Genomic DNA, 18135 nt, shown 5'->3' on the forward strand with positions numbered 1-18135 from the left:
CTACTGCCGATTTCTCCTCTCTTCGCCAGCGAAATGCGCGCGCAGGTCAGCCGACGACTCGCTGGCTCTCTCCTATCTTCCGTCTCTCTCTCTCTCTCACTGCGCTCTTCTCGTCGGCTCCCTCCAGTCACCGCCGCTGCCGTCGCACCTCGAGAAAGGGAGCAAGAAAGACAGAACGATTAGAGTATGCTCAGCTAGCGCACACTCTCAGCTCGGCAAGGCGCACGGGGATCAGTGAGAGCCTGACGGAGAGCAACGGCCGAGCCGTGATTCTCCGTTACACTAAATTGATTTTCGCTTACGCACACATTTTTCATCGAATGATCGGTGTAAACAGTTTCTGGCAAATTTTTGTTCCCTAGTCAAAGTTGTCTATTTTTTTATCATCCAACAGTAATCTGCCAACATATTTATACCCTATAAAATCTACGCTGAAGCTGTAATTATTAACAATTCTTTTAAATTTTGGTAAAACCTTTCACCTTGCTCGTCATCAAAATCACCGTTATTTTTAGAAAATTGATCAATACGAGATTCAAGAAAAGAAAGTTTAACTTCGTAAGGTAGTTTAATTTCTGGTAATAGCATATCATTCTTTTGACAATATTTATGCAATCTATATCTTTTGTGTTACCCACAAATTTTAAGCTTGACCATGCTGCTTTCTGGGATTCATTCATAGTTGTGTCAAAGTTTTCATCTCGAAATAAAGTACGGATTTAAAGATCTTCTAAGATACCTTCTTTTAATTTAGCATCTGATTTCTCATAAAACATTTTTTCTAAGTATTTAAAATTTTGGCCATTTTTGTTGAATGCCTTCACTAATTGTTTCATCAATCCAAACTTTATATGTAGAGGAATGATTAAAATTTTAGATGGATTCACGAGAGGTTTTTCAAGAATATTCTGTTTTCCAAGTTTAAATGACCTTCGTGTTGGCGAATTCTATTTTTTGTAGTGATTTGTGTGTGTGCACGCGCATATGTGTGTGTGTTGTATTTCTATTATCGAACATACACATATATCATAGATATTTTGTGAATTTTTTACTGTAGAATTTAATTCTGTAGTCGAAAAAATCTTATTTCTACTCTTTTTAATATTTAATTTCGAAAAACCCCCAAAAACCTCAAAAAATAAGGTTGTTCGTTCATAAACCTCAAAATGTGAAGGGAAAGGTTATTTTTTATTGCAGATTCGGATTCAGCCTCGAAAAATACATAAAGAAAAGTACGTTTGACCAAATGTATAGACTTTTTTTTTTGTGGGCCTGTGTTATTTATTTATTGATCGATATTTTTTGTTAAACAAATTTAAAAAAATGTTAAAAATAAAAGTCTTAATTACGTTACTATTTTTTGTGTTTTACTGCAGCTCTCGACATTTTAAAACCAAATATTGAAGAAAATAGATAAATTGTTATTTTTAATATGCTACAAATACGAAAAAATAATTGTTTCCATTTATTTATTTTGAATTTATTTTCTTGTGTTAGGGTATGAAACATAACTTTTTTCTCTATGTAATTTTTTCGTAAAATCAATAGAACTTGAGGTAATGATAGATTTAAAAAAAACCACGTCTTTTACAAAAATGTCCGTATCTCCGGTAAAAAAGGTCACACGAAAATTCGCGGCTGATCTTGGTAAAGAGGAAGTTACTAGCTTTTGATTTCTGTTGGTATATTTGTCCTCCTATTTCTAATTTTAAACTGACATTGATTTGAATCCAGGCGAAACATACTCGTATTTTTAAATCTGTTTTTTATCGTAAAAAAACACAGTTTTTAATTTTTTGAATTTTTTCACGTATTATATGGAAATTATTACAACAATCTTTAAAACACACTTCGGCATTTTTAATACAATAATTTTCGATTGAGATACAAAACTTTTAAGTTTGCCTGACTGTAGTGTAGGAATGGCAAAAGTCATTGATTGGTACTGTATTTAAGTAATGTAAATGAAAAAATTGAATGATCAAATGAATTAACACACGCAAAAATTTATATAATTAAATTTGCAGCATAATAAAACTAATCAAAGAGCTCCAACACAAATTAAAGGACTTTTGGAGTCAGGTCGTTTCAATAGCCATTGTCGCACATTTGATAATCAACTTCAAGAATTGAACAACCAATTGAAAACAGTAAAAGAACGTCTTGGTGAACTCCATAAAGATGTAGCATTGTTACGCCGAGTTAATACGCCGCCTTTGATAATACGTTATGAGAATATCACTAGAGACTTCAGACTTTTGGAACAGCAACTTGAACACCAACAGAAAGAGATGGAACGACTTAAAGCGGTGTTTGATGCTCTTTGGGAAGAGCAACTTTGTCGAATACATTTAGAAAAAGAAGTTTTTCATTCTCAGGTAGGATTATATATGTAATAAACATCTAAAATTTCAAAAATTATTCAAGAATTTTACATCAACTTCTTAACTTACAAATTATTATTTTATCGATCGAACTGAATACAATTTAATTATGAGTTAGTAAATAAAATAAATGAATCCATAGAACTTCTATTAAGACAAAGTTATATCAATTTGTTATACTGTGGGCAAAAAGTAAGGTGAATTTGTTTGTAAAATGAAAAATCTTTATTTATTCTTCTACATCAATGTCATCCCCTTCGAAGTAATCCCCTCCCGATAAAATACACTAATGCCAACATTTTTTCCAATCCTCGAAACATGCCAAATAGTCCCTTTCCGGTATAGCCATCAGCGCCTTCTTCGATTCAGCTCTTATCTCCTCAATCGACTCGAAACGCGTTCCCCGGAGTGGTCTCTTGAGTTTTGGGAATAGCCAGAAGTCACACGGAGCCAAATCAGGCGAATACGGTGGTTGCGGAACGATATGCGTCGAATTTTTGGCGAAATGGTCACGAAGAACGAGTGCAGTGTGAGATGGTGCATTATCGTGATGCAAAAACCAAGAGTTGTTGGCCCATAATTCTGGTCTTTTTAGATGAATTGCTTCACACAAACGACGCATAACGCTCAAATAATATTCCTTATTAACAGTTTGGCCGGGTGGAAGGAATTCATAGTGCACCACACCACGAAAATCGAAGAAAACTGTCATCATGACCTTGATTTTTGAACGACTTTGGCGTGCTCTTTTCGGTCTGGCCTCGCCTTTAGCACGATATTCGCTTGATTGGTCGGTTGTTTCAGGGTCGTAAGCATAAATCCAAGTCTCATCTCCCGTAATCATGCATTTGAGCTTGTCCTGATAGTCAGAAAGCATTGTTTCACACACATCAACGCGGCGACTTTTTTGCAAGAAATTGAGCGTTTTCGGTACCAAACGAGATTTGACTTTTTGTAGGCCCAAATGGTCTTTCAAAATTGTTTTCACAGATCCTTCTGATATTCCGATCATATCAGTAAGGTCTCTAACAGTCAACCGACGATTTTCGAGCACTAATTCCTTCACTTTATTGACGTGTTGGTCATCTGTTGACGTCGATGGTCGTCCGGAGCGCTCCAAGTCATCAACACGTTCTCGACCCTCTTTGTACCACTTATAAACATTTTTCTGCGACATGGTAGAATCACCAAAGGCCTTCCGCAACATCCTCAACGTTTCCGCAGCCGAAATTTCATTCCGCAAACAAAATTTGATGGCACTTCTTTGCTCAATTAAATCAGACATTGTAAAAATCGAAACATGCACTCTTGGTCGTTTGGTAAACACAAGCGTAAATATATTACTGATGATGACATTGACATGAAATTTGTCCCAGATGTCATTCGCAGTCCTACCAACTCAAGAAAAAAAGAACTAGCCCGAAATGTTAAGCCCGCGAAGTTTAAATTGAAAATTCACCTTACTTTTTGCCCACAGTAGTAACTTTGGAGTAAGTATACTATGGATTGCTGAAATCATAAATAAGTTCTGTGTTCAATAAACAATTTAATTTAAAATGTTCAAAAATTTTGTGTAACTTTCTACAACAAAAGAGCTTTGAAATTATTTTGTAGTGCAACGGTAGTCGATTTAAGTAATCGAACCGTTCGCGATTCTGCTTCTCACGCGTTAGTTCGAACTATTGAGAGAGAGAGGGGGAGCGCGATATTTTGAATAAGCAAAAGATCGCTGTTCACGTGACAGCTCAGCTGTTCACGAGAGTTTACCGCCGTTTTGTGTTTTGTACTTTTTTCGCAAAAAGTAAAGTTTTCTTTGGGTCAATTACGTGCGTGAGTGCAACGGCATTTTCGTGACAGATAATAGCAGCAGTACAGAAGCAGCAACAAAGATATATTGAGGCAGATCGAGGCTGCGCAGTTGATAATAGAGGGGCAGCGTCAGTTGAAATTTTTACAACAACAATTACGGCTGATCACCGTAATTGCACCGCATGGTAGGTGCACCTCCCATCATATTAAGCGATACAAAATACTTTCGATATTTTGTATATTCGTGATATGGTTATTTTTGTATTTGCGCCGAGCATTAGTTCGCGGTAATATTCGAATCTTCTCTCTCTCTCTCTTTCTCACGGAAAATAGTTAATTGTAAAATCCTATTCGCGAGCGTTAGTCTTTCGGTCCTACAAAGACTGTAGTGATTTTTGTTAATTAAAGTTTATTAAATTTATTCGCCGTTTGCTTCATTTGATTTTCCTAGTAGCTTAAATAATTGGAAAAGGCTTAGGTTTTAATCTGATTAACTCTAGGGGATTAAGAAGATTAGGAGTAAAGTCACTCACACTTAAAACTCGTCGAGTGTCACATGACACGTGACTTAAGGTGAGTTCAACTCTGTTTGATAGAAGACAACTAGGATAAATCATCTGACGTTAAGACGAATACACGTACTATCATACGTGCTTAACGGAGCGGCGGTTTGCTCTGCATCGTGGGAATTTGTTCTTAAATAAATTTCTCATTTTTCAGATTTATCTCCCCCGTTACGGTAGAAATATTAGTTTCCTTATTTTTAGATTCAGCAAGATCTAAAATATATTTCATTTCAAAGTCAAAACTGAGAGTAGATCTATATAGAAATAATAATATTAATGATTAATAGACTTTATTGATATTAAAGAAATATTGAAGTTTTTAATATTAAATATAACTGTTTATCGTGAATACTGATGATAGAATAACTGATTAATAAGTGATAAAATAAAGATTGATAGCTTATTGCTAGGGACACACTTTTGCTATAAACGTTCGGTTAGCAAATTGCACTGCCATATTATTCCTTTTGGCAGAAAATTCGGCAATAAATTTACAATGTTTTTGAATCGTACTTTTCTGCCAGAACGTGTCGTGTGTTTGGGAACTGACGTAGGCACTGATAGCATAGGTTCAGCAATAGGCGTAGAAACAAAACCTTACGTAAGAACAGGAATTTCTTGAGAAGTAAGAATTGGTGTCTGAATTTCTTTAAACATAAATCACACGATTAATAGAAACTTTCATTGGTTTCCCATGAATTTTTAGTATGACTGGCTTTTAGCTTCGTTCCAGTATTTCGTGTGGGCCAGTGTATGGTACTTGTAGTACTTTGAGAATTGGTTCCTATTTCAAAAATACATGCGTGCAGTTTGACAATTCCTTAAAAACAAAAACTCCAGATTAGCAATGTCTTCAGGCTGGAGCTTGTTGTAAACATAACATGAACTTTCGAAAGCTCGAAAAAAAGCTCTTTAAATCATCGAGGCTTGAATCCACTCGATGTCGAAATAAGCCATGATAGCTAGTTTTAGTTGATGATGTTGTGACAGGTCCTCTCTCTCTCTCTCTCTTAAGCGTTTTACCGGTTAAATTAATTACGACAATACTCGGTAACCAGGCGTTTACTCGCCGGCTACCGAGATCTTCTGTACAAGCAGCGGCTCTTTTAAACGAGGGTTGTTAAAGCGATTCTGTTACTAGGCAATCCGCGACTTGTTTGTCGTCGGTAGTAGCAATAAAGTCCGCGCGTTCTCGGTATTATTTATTAGTGACATAGATATGCGAATTAATGTGTATTAATTGTTTGTATTAGTATTAAGTCTTCCGAGTTAATTTGCTTGTGAGGTTCTTGGTATTAATAAGTTTGTGTTCAATTTCGAAAGTTTATGTGCGAAATCGTCTTTCCTCCTCCCCCTTTTGATCCTTGAGAGCGAAAGCGCTTCTCTTATCTCCCTTTAAAGAATTGGTGGCAAAGCACGTAGGTGACGCGGCAACTTTGTTACATGGTATCCCTTATAGAGAAACAACGATTAAAGAAGAAGAATGTTCGGATAGATTGAGTATTGTTAATTACGAGTATTAATGCGTAGATGTTAATATTCCACATTACTAATAAACAAACGAATGTTATTTCTTTCATTATTATTATTATTCCATTGTTATTCTAATTATTCAAAATTTAATATTTGACCACTCGTGTTTGAAAAAATTAAAATAATATTATAATAATAATTAAATTATTCACTTTTTTCCAACATTTTTAGTATAGCGACAGTCATCGAGTACTGAAAATTAGAAAATTTGCTTAAAACTTTCGCATTATCTACTCATTAGATACTAATTTTTATTTATAAGAGTAGTATTTTTACCCTCTTCAATTATTTATTATTAATAATCCAGAAATTGAAAGATTCTTTTTTCTGTTTTCTTTCAAAACATAAAAATTTGCTCAAAACTAAACTATTTTTCCACTGCAAAAATTCATGTCAATTTTTAAATTGTTTACCTTTTAAAAATAGGGGTTGCAACACGGAAAAGTCAATGTGATCAGAATTTGTTATACTTTCGATAAGGAATATTACTCACTTAGTTTTACTAAAAAATATTGATTAGGAAAAAAGCTATTTAAAAAAACTTGTTTTTGGGGGTGAACTTTAAGGGTAGATTTCACCCTTTAAATGTGTTTTTAAAATATTTTTATTATAATAATATTTATAAAGCAGTAAAAATTAAAAAATTCGCTTTTAAATAATTTTAATATCGAAAGTTCTAATTTTCATTAATAGGGGTGGCTTTAACCTTGAAACGGGGTAAATGATACCCGTGTATTTATTTATGCGCGCGATCGCATCGAAGAGCGCGCGGGATTATCTGAACGTTCAAATTCGTAAACCGGAGAGAAGGAGGGAACGGGCGTCAGTCAACCTCTTATTATATATATTACCTCTTATTTCTACAATGTTTTCGGCCCGCGTGTTTATGTTTACAAAGCGCGCGCGCGACAATAACATGCAGTGTCGGATCGGTCGCCGCACTTTGTTCGCCGAGTTAATACATGCACGTTTCTTATGGAATACGAAAGATCAGTTAATAGCAATTATAGCAATCGCGAAATTAAGCTGGCCAGCATACCTTATTAGCAGCCGCACGGAGAACGAGAGAAAAAGTTCGTGATTAAGTATCGAGGAAGTCTGCGTCTGTGACCAAGCGGTTCACGCTTTCGGTTTCGCCCTCGATGGCGAAACCACTCACTCACGCACACTTGCACGCACTCGTCTTAGCCAGGCGAAGGCACAGCTCCTGTCGCTCCTTATCAGCTCGTCTTGGCACTCCAAGAAAACTCGGGAAAACTCGAACTAATATCTGCTGCAGCTGAGTGTGCGGGTTCTAATCCTAGACTGGTTCATTTTCATACGCACGCGTTCCGTCTCTACTCGTGCCGAATTCACTCATTACATTTTCCCCAACCGGTAGGTGCTGCCCTCGCAGGCAGCCGCATGGTTGGGCTGCTAGCGCTAATAAGACGTTTACCGTCACACCCTATAAAAATATTTTTTATTAATAATGCTGGAAAACATAAACTTATTTTTTCTATTTCCTCTAATAAATATAAAAAATTGGTTATAATAACATTATTTTAAAAGTTTTTACTGCAGAAAATTATGTGAATTTTTCAATTTTTCGTGTACTAAAAATAGGAGTTGCAACCCCTAAAAGTGAAATACACCAGAGTTTGTTTTACTTTTTATAAAGATTATTACCTACGTTGTTTTACTAAAAAATACTGTCTAGAAGAAAAGTTATTTGAAAAAAATGTTTTTGGAGGTGAACTTTGAGGGTGGATTTCACCCCTTAAATAAGTTTTTCGAACTATGCAAATTCGAATATACAACAATGATCCTAGCACCTTAAGACAGAGAAGCAAGAATTTGACACTTCGATAACTGATTTTCGACTGAGTTATCAATAAATAAAAAATTTATAATTTATTTAAACAATTAAAATTGCCTTGCGAGATAGCGATTCGACTGTACATACCTATAAAATTACTGATAACGATTGTTACCCGTTTGTTGATTTTATAATGGCTAAAAGAGGAATTTACGAATTCGTTATTTAATTATTATTCAAAAACGGATTGTTAAATTAGTGGTTTTTATTGTGAATAATGTTCTACTTATTACGAGTGACTTTCTGATGTAAAAATTTTCCGTAAATTTATTGTAAATTCCGTGTCATTTACATATCTAATTTAAATCACTTATAATTTTAAGAGGCGATTTTTCCTTGAAAAATGATTTATATTAAAAAATTCGTTATCCTCTACTTAAACTTTTAAGTCACTAATTTTCAATTTGGAGCGAGCCATTTTGCAACAAAACCTGTACAAAGTTTATGCGAATATCAGAAATAGCGTTGTAGGGGCTACCAAGCGTATAAAGAAGCCGTTTTCGCAAGTATAAATTCGCTCGTCGCCTCGGCAAGAGGACTCATAATCCTACCTTGCCTAGCAGCGCGAGCATTGAACGAAATAAAGACTTAGCTATTTCCTGAGACTGATTTCATTATTCGGTGGTTAGCCTACTATTCCTTCCTACTCGATAATCTAAGTTCTCAACTCATAAGACTCTCTCTCTTTTATGAGAAAAAAGCAGCCTTAGATTATCTCCTCTCTAAAATTAATATTACCGAGAAATTAGATTGAGTATTCGTTACGGCGCCGTCGGGCTTCCCCTCGATAGATATAACAATACTCGATTGTATTTTAAACGGCTCATCGAAGAGGCAAACGACGTGGAAAACACTGTGTTCGCTATTCATTGATTATAGCAATATCAAAACTTCAAAAGCTTTCACGTGTCAACTTCTTGCTTACTCTCGGAAACGCGATTATGAATATATCTTAGAGCCCGAACTATTTATTTCAATAACGTAGAATAAGTTTCAAACGTTATAGTCGTTAAGACAGTTTATGTCAAACAATTCCCGTTAAAATATTTGACCTAAATCATTCAAATGCCCTAGGTGGACATTCCTGAATAAATAAAACTTAAAATAGCATTAAAAATAAGTACTATTCGGAAAATCTGAAAATTGATACTGAAAAACGGATAAAGAACAGCAATGATTATCAAAGAAATGAATTAAAAAGAATTAAAACTAGACAACGAATGATTATAACTGATACTCCTTTCAAAACATTCGATAAAATACTCGCAGCTATGGATATCGTAGGACCTCTAAATATCATCAAACATCAAAATAAATTTATTCTTACTATATAGGACCTACTATCGAAATTGCTAGTCGTAACACCTCTCCAAGATTAAACGACGGTAACAATTACGGATGCATTTATAAAGAAATTTATCTGTATTTTCAGTTCACCGAAAATTGTTCTTATGGATCCCAATTTCATTAAATCGTCGTATCGTTCTACAAACAATAGTTGATTTTGATACTGGAACTTGCCCTACTCTGAATGATTGGTTAAATAAATTTGCAGCATTCTCAAACTATCTTTCATTATCACCTCACTCCCTCATCATAAGAATAATAATAATTCTTTCTCGTTCATTTAGCGGAGCCATGGTAATTCTATAAATTTTGGTTATAAATCTTAATAAATAAAAAAAAATAATAGCGAAGAACAAAAAAAATGAAAAGGAAAACTCCTAGAACAAAATAATTGCAATATACGAGGTTTGTCCCAAAAGTATCGATCCTACCTTCATATTTCTGCATTAAAACTTTTGAGTGACCTGTGTGGGGCATGAACGTCACCAGTGAGTCTTCACGAACTTATTGGTATGCACAGTTAGCGATTGAACGAGAACGGCGTGTGTTTGTTTATATTATGTTTTTTACCTTTGTCGCATTTCGTTATTCGAATGACGGAAAAATTAGATCAACGAATTTGCATAAAATTTTGTTTTAATTTTGGAAAAACTAGTTCAGAAATGATTAATATGGTTAATAAGGCATTTGGACAGGGGTGCATGAACAAAGCAAAAATATTCAGTGATTCTCCCTTTGGTCGACCATCAAACGCAATAACATGAGAGAATGTCTACGCTCAAAGCAAAACCTGCAAGATTTTTCCATTTAATAAAATCTTCTACTTCTGCATAATCTAATTTGTAATACAATTTCCACAAATTTCTTACAACATATTCAAAGTACTCAACAGAAATCAGTTTGTTAATATACTATAAGTACAATATAGTTACTTCTACTGAGTATAGGGTACTACGTCGTTACAAGGTAAAGAAAGATGAGTATCATTAGAAGCTGGCTCTCTCAACAGACTGCGCTCTTTGCTATGTAAGGGAACACCGATGGTGCTGTAAGCAACTATTTCATTACCGTAGACTAAGGAAGGGACACTCAGACAAGTGGAGATGACTTATATAAAGTGCAACTTTTATACAATTATCATTATTTTGAATCTCAATACGATTTACACGTCTTGAAAATAATATAAACCTTAAAAATGGACTATGTTTTAAATATTTAAGGCTTTTGCTATTCAAACAATATTTTTGTATATAAAGAGCTCGCTTACGTATCATTAAGTAATAAATAATCGAATGTATTATATTTATTTAAAAATCGTCTATCATTGGATTAAGCTTCTCATTCTGTATCAACATGTGAATACATGAGTTGAAAAGTATCTTCATGGAATATAAAAATAAAAATCATATACGTAACATACTGTCTTGATTCCCTTATAGTTTTCTTAAATGATAAATTTTGTAATAATGGAAAGAAGGGAAATAGTGAGAGATGGAAATTCACTTAATTTTAATTATATTCAGCAACGTTTCTTCAGCACATTTGCTGACATCTTCAGGCTTTCTTAACAGAAAAACAACAAATTATTAACAATGAAGTTGCAAATATAATTTTAAAGGCATATAATTATAAGTATATGTGTGTACCTGATTTCTCTAGTAGTCAAATTATTATAGGCTAAAACGAATAGCTCATAGCCAGTCACGCTGCAATACAGTAAGAAATCAAGTATTTCAACACATATATATATTCTTCAACTATCATCCATTCCTCACCGATCTTAATAAAGGCTTATAAATATAACTAAGATATTGTATATCCTCTTTTCTATTTAAAGTGTTTTTATGTGAGCCGATGTGTAACATTTCGAATATTCTGCGTTTCTTGTAATTCTTTTCATAATCCAATATCTTAGCTTTGTCCCAGTCAAATTCGTATGAGAGAGTTCTTCTATGTGCAGTTACTACTGTATCTGAGTCAATGTTTTTGGCAATTTGTAACTTCATTGTTAATAATTTATTGTTTTTCTGTTAATAACGTCTAAAAAGGATAGCAAATGTGCTGACGAAACGTTGCTGAAAGTAATTAAAATTAAGTGAATTTCCATCTCTCACTACGAGGTCTGTCCGGAAAGTATCGGGCCTACGTTTCTATCTTCGCGACATAGTGTTCGAGCGATCTCTACCGGACAGAAACGTCAACAGTAAAGCCTCACGAATCTATTGGTTACTTACTGACACCTGCCGGGCGTATAATTCATGCGCAGCGTGTCTTTGTTTACAGTGCCTTTTTCGCGTTCGTCGGATTTTGATATTGTCAAATATGACTGAAAAACAAGATCAACGAATATGCATCAAATTTTGCTTTCAACTCGGAAAAACGAGTTCGGAAACTATTGAAATGATGCAAAAAGCCTTCGGAAGCGAGTGTATGAGCAAAACACAAATAAAAGAGTGGTATAAACGGTTCAAGGATTGTCGCACTTCTGTCGATAGTGATTCTCGTTCCGGCCGACCTTCGACGACAAAAATCGGAGATAATATTGAGCGAGTGCGACTTGCAATCGAACAAGATCGTCGTATGACTGTGCGAGAACTCGAAGAAGACCTTGGGATACCAAAAACTATCATTTCAGAAATTTTAACCGAAAATTTATGAATAAAACGCGTGTGTGCGAAATTCATCTCAAAATTGCTCACAGCAGAGCAGAAGAACATTCGCTTAGAAATCGCTCTGGACAATCTGGAAATCGTCAATAATGATGATAATGTGCTTAGAAAAGTTATTACAGGTGATGAATCATGGGTTTATGGTTATGATCCTGAAACAAAACAGCAATCTTCACAGTGGAGCATTCTGAATCGCCAAGACCAAAAAAAGCACGTCAAAGTCGGAGCAATGTTAAGTAAATGTTAATTGTTTTTTTCGATTGTGAAGGTTTTGTACATGACGAATATGCACCAACTGGTCAGACAATCAATAAAGAATACTACGATCAAATTTTGAAACGTTTGCGTGATGCAGTAAGAAGAAAACGGCCGCACTTTTGGGAAAGTAGTGACTGGCTTCTCCATCACGATAATGCGCCAGTGCATTCATCCAATCTTGTGCAGCAATTTTTGAGTAAACACAATATCGCATTGCTTCGACAACCTCCATACAGTCCCGACATAGTCCCTTGTGACTTTTGGCTGTTTTCAAAACTAAAAAAACCACTCAAAGGACACTGATTCAATGACAAAACAACGGTTGAAAACAATGCGACGAGTGTACTTAATCCATTAATAATATACTATACGAGGTATGATCAAAAAGTAAGGTGAATTTTGAAATTTAGCGGGCTACGTCCGTTCGATCTTCGACTTTTTTATTTGGTTATGTCGGTACACTCGTCTAGAACATACGTTCCAAATTTCAGCTTTGTAGTATGTTTGGTTTGTTTGTGAGAGGCATCAAGGTTTGAAGTGTTTTGCGTGCTCCACGATTTGCTGCTGTCTAAAAACATGGATCAAAGAGTTTGCATTAAATTTTGTGTGAAAAATGGAATCAAATGTTCCAAAACACTTGAAATGCTGAAAGTGGCATACGGTGAGTCTACTTTAAGCCAAAAAAATGTTTGCAAGTGGTATAAACTCTTCCAAGAAGGCCGAGAAGACACCGACGACGAACCTCGTTCTGGACGCCCCAGCACATCAACAACTGATGAGAATGTTGAAGAAGTGAAGAAAATAGTGTTGGGAAATCGTCGAATTACCATTAGAGAAATTGCTGATGATATTGGCATCTCATTTGGTTCGTGCCATGAAATTTTTTCTAACGTTTTGGGCATGAGACGTGTGTCAGCGAAGTTTGTTCCGAAATTGCTCAATTTCGACCAAAAGAAACGTCGCATGAGCATCGCCCAAGAGCTACTGAATGACGTCAACGATGATCCAGATTTACTCAACAGGGTTATAACAGGTGACGAAGCATAGGTATACGGTTATGACGTCGAGACTAAGACTCAATCGTCCCAGTGGAGGCATTCTGGATCACCAAGACCAAAAAAAGCACGCCAAGTTCGATCAAATGTAAAGGTTTTGCTTACAGGTTTCTTTGACTGCAGGGGCGTGGTGCATCATGAGTTCTTGCCACAGGGTACAACAGTAAATAAGGAATATTACCTGCAAGTTATGCGCAATTTGCGCGAAGCAATCCGCCAGAAACGTCCGAATTTGTGGAAAAATAAAAATTGGCTTTTGCACCATGATAACGCCCCTGCTGCTCACACATCGTTGCTTGTGCGCGAATTTTTGGCTAAAACCAACACAGTAACGATGCCACAGGCACTGTATTTCCCAGATCTGGCCCCCTGTGACTTCTTCTGGTTCCCAAAACTGAAGAGGCCCTTGAAAGGACGGCGTTTTGCCACGATTGAGGAGATAAAGACGGCATCGAAGGATGAACTAAACAAGATCACAAAAAATGATTTTTTGAAATGCTTTGAGGATTGGAAAAAGCGTTGGCACAAGTGCATTATATCCGAGGGGGATTATTTTGAAGGAAATAAAATAAAAATTGATGAATAAATAAATATTTTTTGAGAAAAATAAAAATTCACCTTACTTTTTGATCACACCTCGTATATCATTATGGCGATTGATATGAATTTGTATGTGCTGTTATAAATTGTGACGGTAAACGTCTTATTAGCGCTAACAGCCCAATCATGCGGCTGCCTGCGAGGGTAGCACCTATCGGTTGGGCAAAATGTGTAATGAGGGAATTCGACCCAAGACGAGACGAAACGCGCGCGTATGAAAACGAACCAGTCGAGGATTAGAACCCGCACACTCAGGTGCTTCTAGTGACAAAAGAGAGTTTTTACCGAGTTTTCCAGAGTGCCGAGACGAACTGCTTAGAGCAGAGATAAGCTGTGCCTTCGTCTGACGGAGACGAACGCGTGTGAGCGTGTGTGAGTGTGAGGTTTCGCCATCGAGGGCGAATCGAAAGCGAGAGCCGCTTGGTTACGGAAGCGGACTTCCCCGAGATTTGGTTGCGAACTTTTTCTTTCTCGTTCACCGTACGACTGTTAATAAGGTAAGCTGGCCAGCTTAATTTCGCGATTGCTATATGATTGCCGATAACTAATCTCTCGTACGCCATAAGAAGCGTGCATGTATTAACCGGCGAACAAAGAGCGGTGAGCGATCCGCCACTGCAGGTTATTGTCGCGTGCACGCTTTGTAAACATAAAAACGCGGGCCGAATACATTGTAGAAATAAGAGGTAATAAACGATCTCGCATGTGATCTTGACTGTAATTTTGATGTTATTATTTCACGATAGCAGCTCTGTACCTGGAGTTAGCGTACGACCCTCGCACCGATGGAAGGAAGGACCGCAAGGGCAAAGTGGCATCAATGTCCAGTGATAAGCCAGAGGTCAGCGACAGGTTGAACCGTATGGAAAAAGTGCTCGAGAAGGTGACGCACCAGGTCGTGTACATACCGACGCCCTCGGGGGCGACACCTAGTCCGAGCCTAGAGGCAGTTGATGGCGAACAGAAGGCTCGACCGGCCGATCTACTGAGCCAATTGCTGTTATCTCTTAAGGAGATATCTGAAGAGATGAAGCACAACCTCGTTGGGAAAAACTTGACCTCGAAAGACCGCACTAGGAAGCCGGAAGCTCCTCGAAGACGGGAGAGAGACTTCTCCAAGCCACTCAAGTGCATGGAGTGAGGGTTACTGGGGTACAGCAAAAAGTACTGTCCCCAATGCAACAAGGGAAACGAGGAGATTAGTGGTTAGGTGGGGTTGACCCCACTCCTTCATCCCCTAAAATAAACCCCGGAAACGAGATCTCGCGGCCTTCGCCAACACAGTCAGCCTTAGTAGCGAGCGTGTCGAGCGACGAGAGCGAGAACTCCCCTGGTGGCGCCAATGATGAACGTGGCGGTAAAGTGAACACGGAGAGAGACGGTATTGACGTTAGTAAAGCCCAAGACCCTAGACCGGCCGAGGTGGTGGCGAATGGATCGCGCACGCCCTAGGGGGATCGGGTAACGGCAGGTAAACCGTCAAAGAATACCCCCATGGAAACTCCGATCGTCCGAACCAAGGTGGTTTGGTTCGAATGACAAGTGGCATCACTTTACCACGCGAGAGCACAGTGGCTAGCGCTATGGTGTGCAAAGAGCAAGGCTGTGGAGCCGCCGAATCTGTTTCGCAATATTCCCCGGATCAGGAAATGCGCTGGTGGCTGCCAGTGAAAATAGGAGACTTCCAGATACGGGCTCTCTATGATCCGGGAGCTTCCACCCAGCAATGGATAGTAATGCTTTGCAGATAGCGTCTGCAGATGCTAGGCATCAAGTTGGATATCACCCACGCGGTTACGGCAGGACTACCAGATGGTCGTAAGTTAACGATCGTTGGTCACGCCATGTTGCCGTTCACCGTGGGGAATATGACAATACCGACGAGGGTAGCTATCCTCCCAACCCTCGTCGATGAATGTATCCTAGGAGTTAATTTTGTTAGACTGTTTAGAGCGGTACTTGACCCCGACGATAATACGTTGCTGTTCAAGAAATCACAAACCAAGATGAAGCTAAAGGTAGCTAGCTTGGAGGCTTGTCTTAGATGAGCTACGATCGGAATAGCCGAGGTGACAGCCTCTCAACAGGCGATATTGCAGGGGACCATCGGCGAGGCCTTATCGCAGGCCCCTATGGGATTGGGATGTGCGGCAGGCATCGAACACGAGATTCGGGTCGGTGATACGAAACCGATCAAGCAGCGCTACTATCCAGTGTTGCACAAGGTCGAATAAGAGATGCATAGATTGGTAAGGAAGTTGTTAGACCAAGGGGTGATCGAGCCAGCGGATAGCGGCTGGTCGAGCCCCGTGGTCATGATACGCAAGAAGGATGGCTCGTATCGATTCTGTATAGACTTCAGGAAGGTCAATAAGGTCACCGAGCCAAACGCTTATCACCTACCATTTATGCAAGATGTATTGAGGCGCTCGAGAAACTCACGCTATATCTCTACACTCGATCTCAGTAGCGCGTATCACCAAATACCACTCAAACCCGTATCTCGACCTATCACCGCCTTTACCGTGCTCGGATTGGGGCATTTCTAGTTCGTACGAATGCCATTCGGTCTCTCGTACGCCGGTGCCACCTTCCAACGGTTAATAGAGAGCGTGATCGGACCTGAGCTTGGCGATTTTGCCTTCGCCTATTTAGATGACATCATCGTTGTATCGTCCAAATTCGAAGATCGCCTACAACATCTTAAGATCGTATTGAATAGGTTATATCGAGCCGGACTCTCGATTAATCGAGAGAAGAGCGTCTTCTGCAAGCCTGAGGCTAAATATCTAGGTTTGTTGATTAACCGCGAGGTATCAGGCCAGACCCTGAAAAGGTGCGCTCTATCGTGGAGTACCCTCGTCCAGGAAACGTGCGACAGTTGCGTACTTTCCTGGGGGTGGCTTCATGGTACCGCCGATTCTTGAGTGACTTCGCCACACACGTTCAACCGTTAACGAAACTAACGGGGAAGAAATGCGAATACGTGTGGGGATCGGACCAAGAACAAGCCTTCGCTAAACTTAAGGCACTCATGGTATCCGCACCGTGCCTCGGGTTACCGGAGCCCGACGGGCAATACGTCTTAGAAACAGACGCTAGCGCTACGGGAATCGGCGCCGTCTTGATTCAAAGAGTAAGGGACGAAGACCGAATCATCGAGTACGCTAGCAGTGTCCATAACCTGGCGGAACAAAATTACTCTGCCACGGAGCGCGAGTGTTTGGCGGTTCTATGGGCTATACAGAAGTTCCGCCCATACATAGAGGCGTACCGATTCAAGGTAGTAACGGACCATAACAGTCTGAAATGGCTATACAATCTGAAGAACCCGATAGGACGTCTAGCCCGATGGGCCTTGCAACTCCTAGGCCATACCTTCTAGATCGAGTATCGAAAGGGGGCCGACAACGTATTGCCCGACGCGTTATCACGCGCTTTTGAGCCCATGAAGGCTGAGGTTAGTGCAATGGACCAGCCGAAGCCAGGGGACAACGCCTGGTACGCGGAACAATTCCGGCGCATCGAGGACCACCCAGAAGACTACCCGGACTGGAAAATAGTTGGCAAAGTGATGTATCACCAAAAGCTGAGCTGTGGCTATCAAGGCGAAGATGGGTACGAGGGCCCGTTAAAGGTTACGTCCAAAAGTGTCAGGTTTGTCAACAGTGTAAGGTCGAACAGCCACGCGGGATCATGAGGGATCGGATGTTTTTCACACCTTGGCAAGTGATAGCGGGCGACATCGCCGGACCCTTTCCAAGAAGCCCTCGAGGGCACGAATACGTATTAGTGTTCATCGACTTATTCATGCGATGGGTCGAGTGCATACCTATACGTAGTGCCAATGGTAAGACGATCGCGAAGGAACTCCGGGAACTAGTGATCCTGCGCTTCGATACGCCTAAGGTCTTCCTGTCCGATAATGGCACCGAGTTCCGTAACCAGCAGGTAGATGGGAACCTGAGAGACCAAGGGATAAACCGGACCTTTACACCGATCTATACCCGACAGGCTAACCCTACCGAAAGGGTTAACAGAACTTTGAAGACGATG

At 38.9% G+C, this 18135-nt stretch overlaps 1 protein-coding gene across 3 annotated transcripts in view; it reads left to right on the top strand.

The window, feature by feature from the left end:
- Positions 1-18135, top strand: part of LOC131675478 (RING finger protein 207-like) — a 563120-nt gene that overhangs the window by 341994 nt on the left and 202991 nt on the right. For all 3 annotated transcript variants that reach the window (XM_058954473.1, XM_058954472.1, XM_058954474.1), the window contains exon 6: positions 2028-2378. In XM_058954473.1, the coding sequence (XP_058810456.1) occupies positions 2028-2378 (351 nt within the window). The remainder of the gene's footprint in view (positions 1-2027; positions 2379-18135) is intronic.

The sequence above is a fragment of the Phymastichus coffea genome, unplaced genomic scaffold, assembly GCF_024137745.1.
Source record: "Phymastichus coffea isolate CEN01 unplaced genomic scaffold, Cenicafe_Pcof_1.1 PCOF00023, whole genome shotgun sequence".
Lineage (NCBI taxonomy): Eukaryota > Metazoa > Arthropoda > Insecta > Hymenoptera > Eulophidae > Phymastichus > Phymastichus coffea.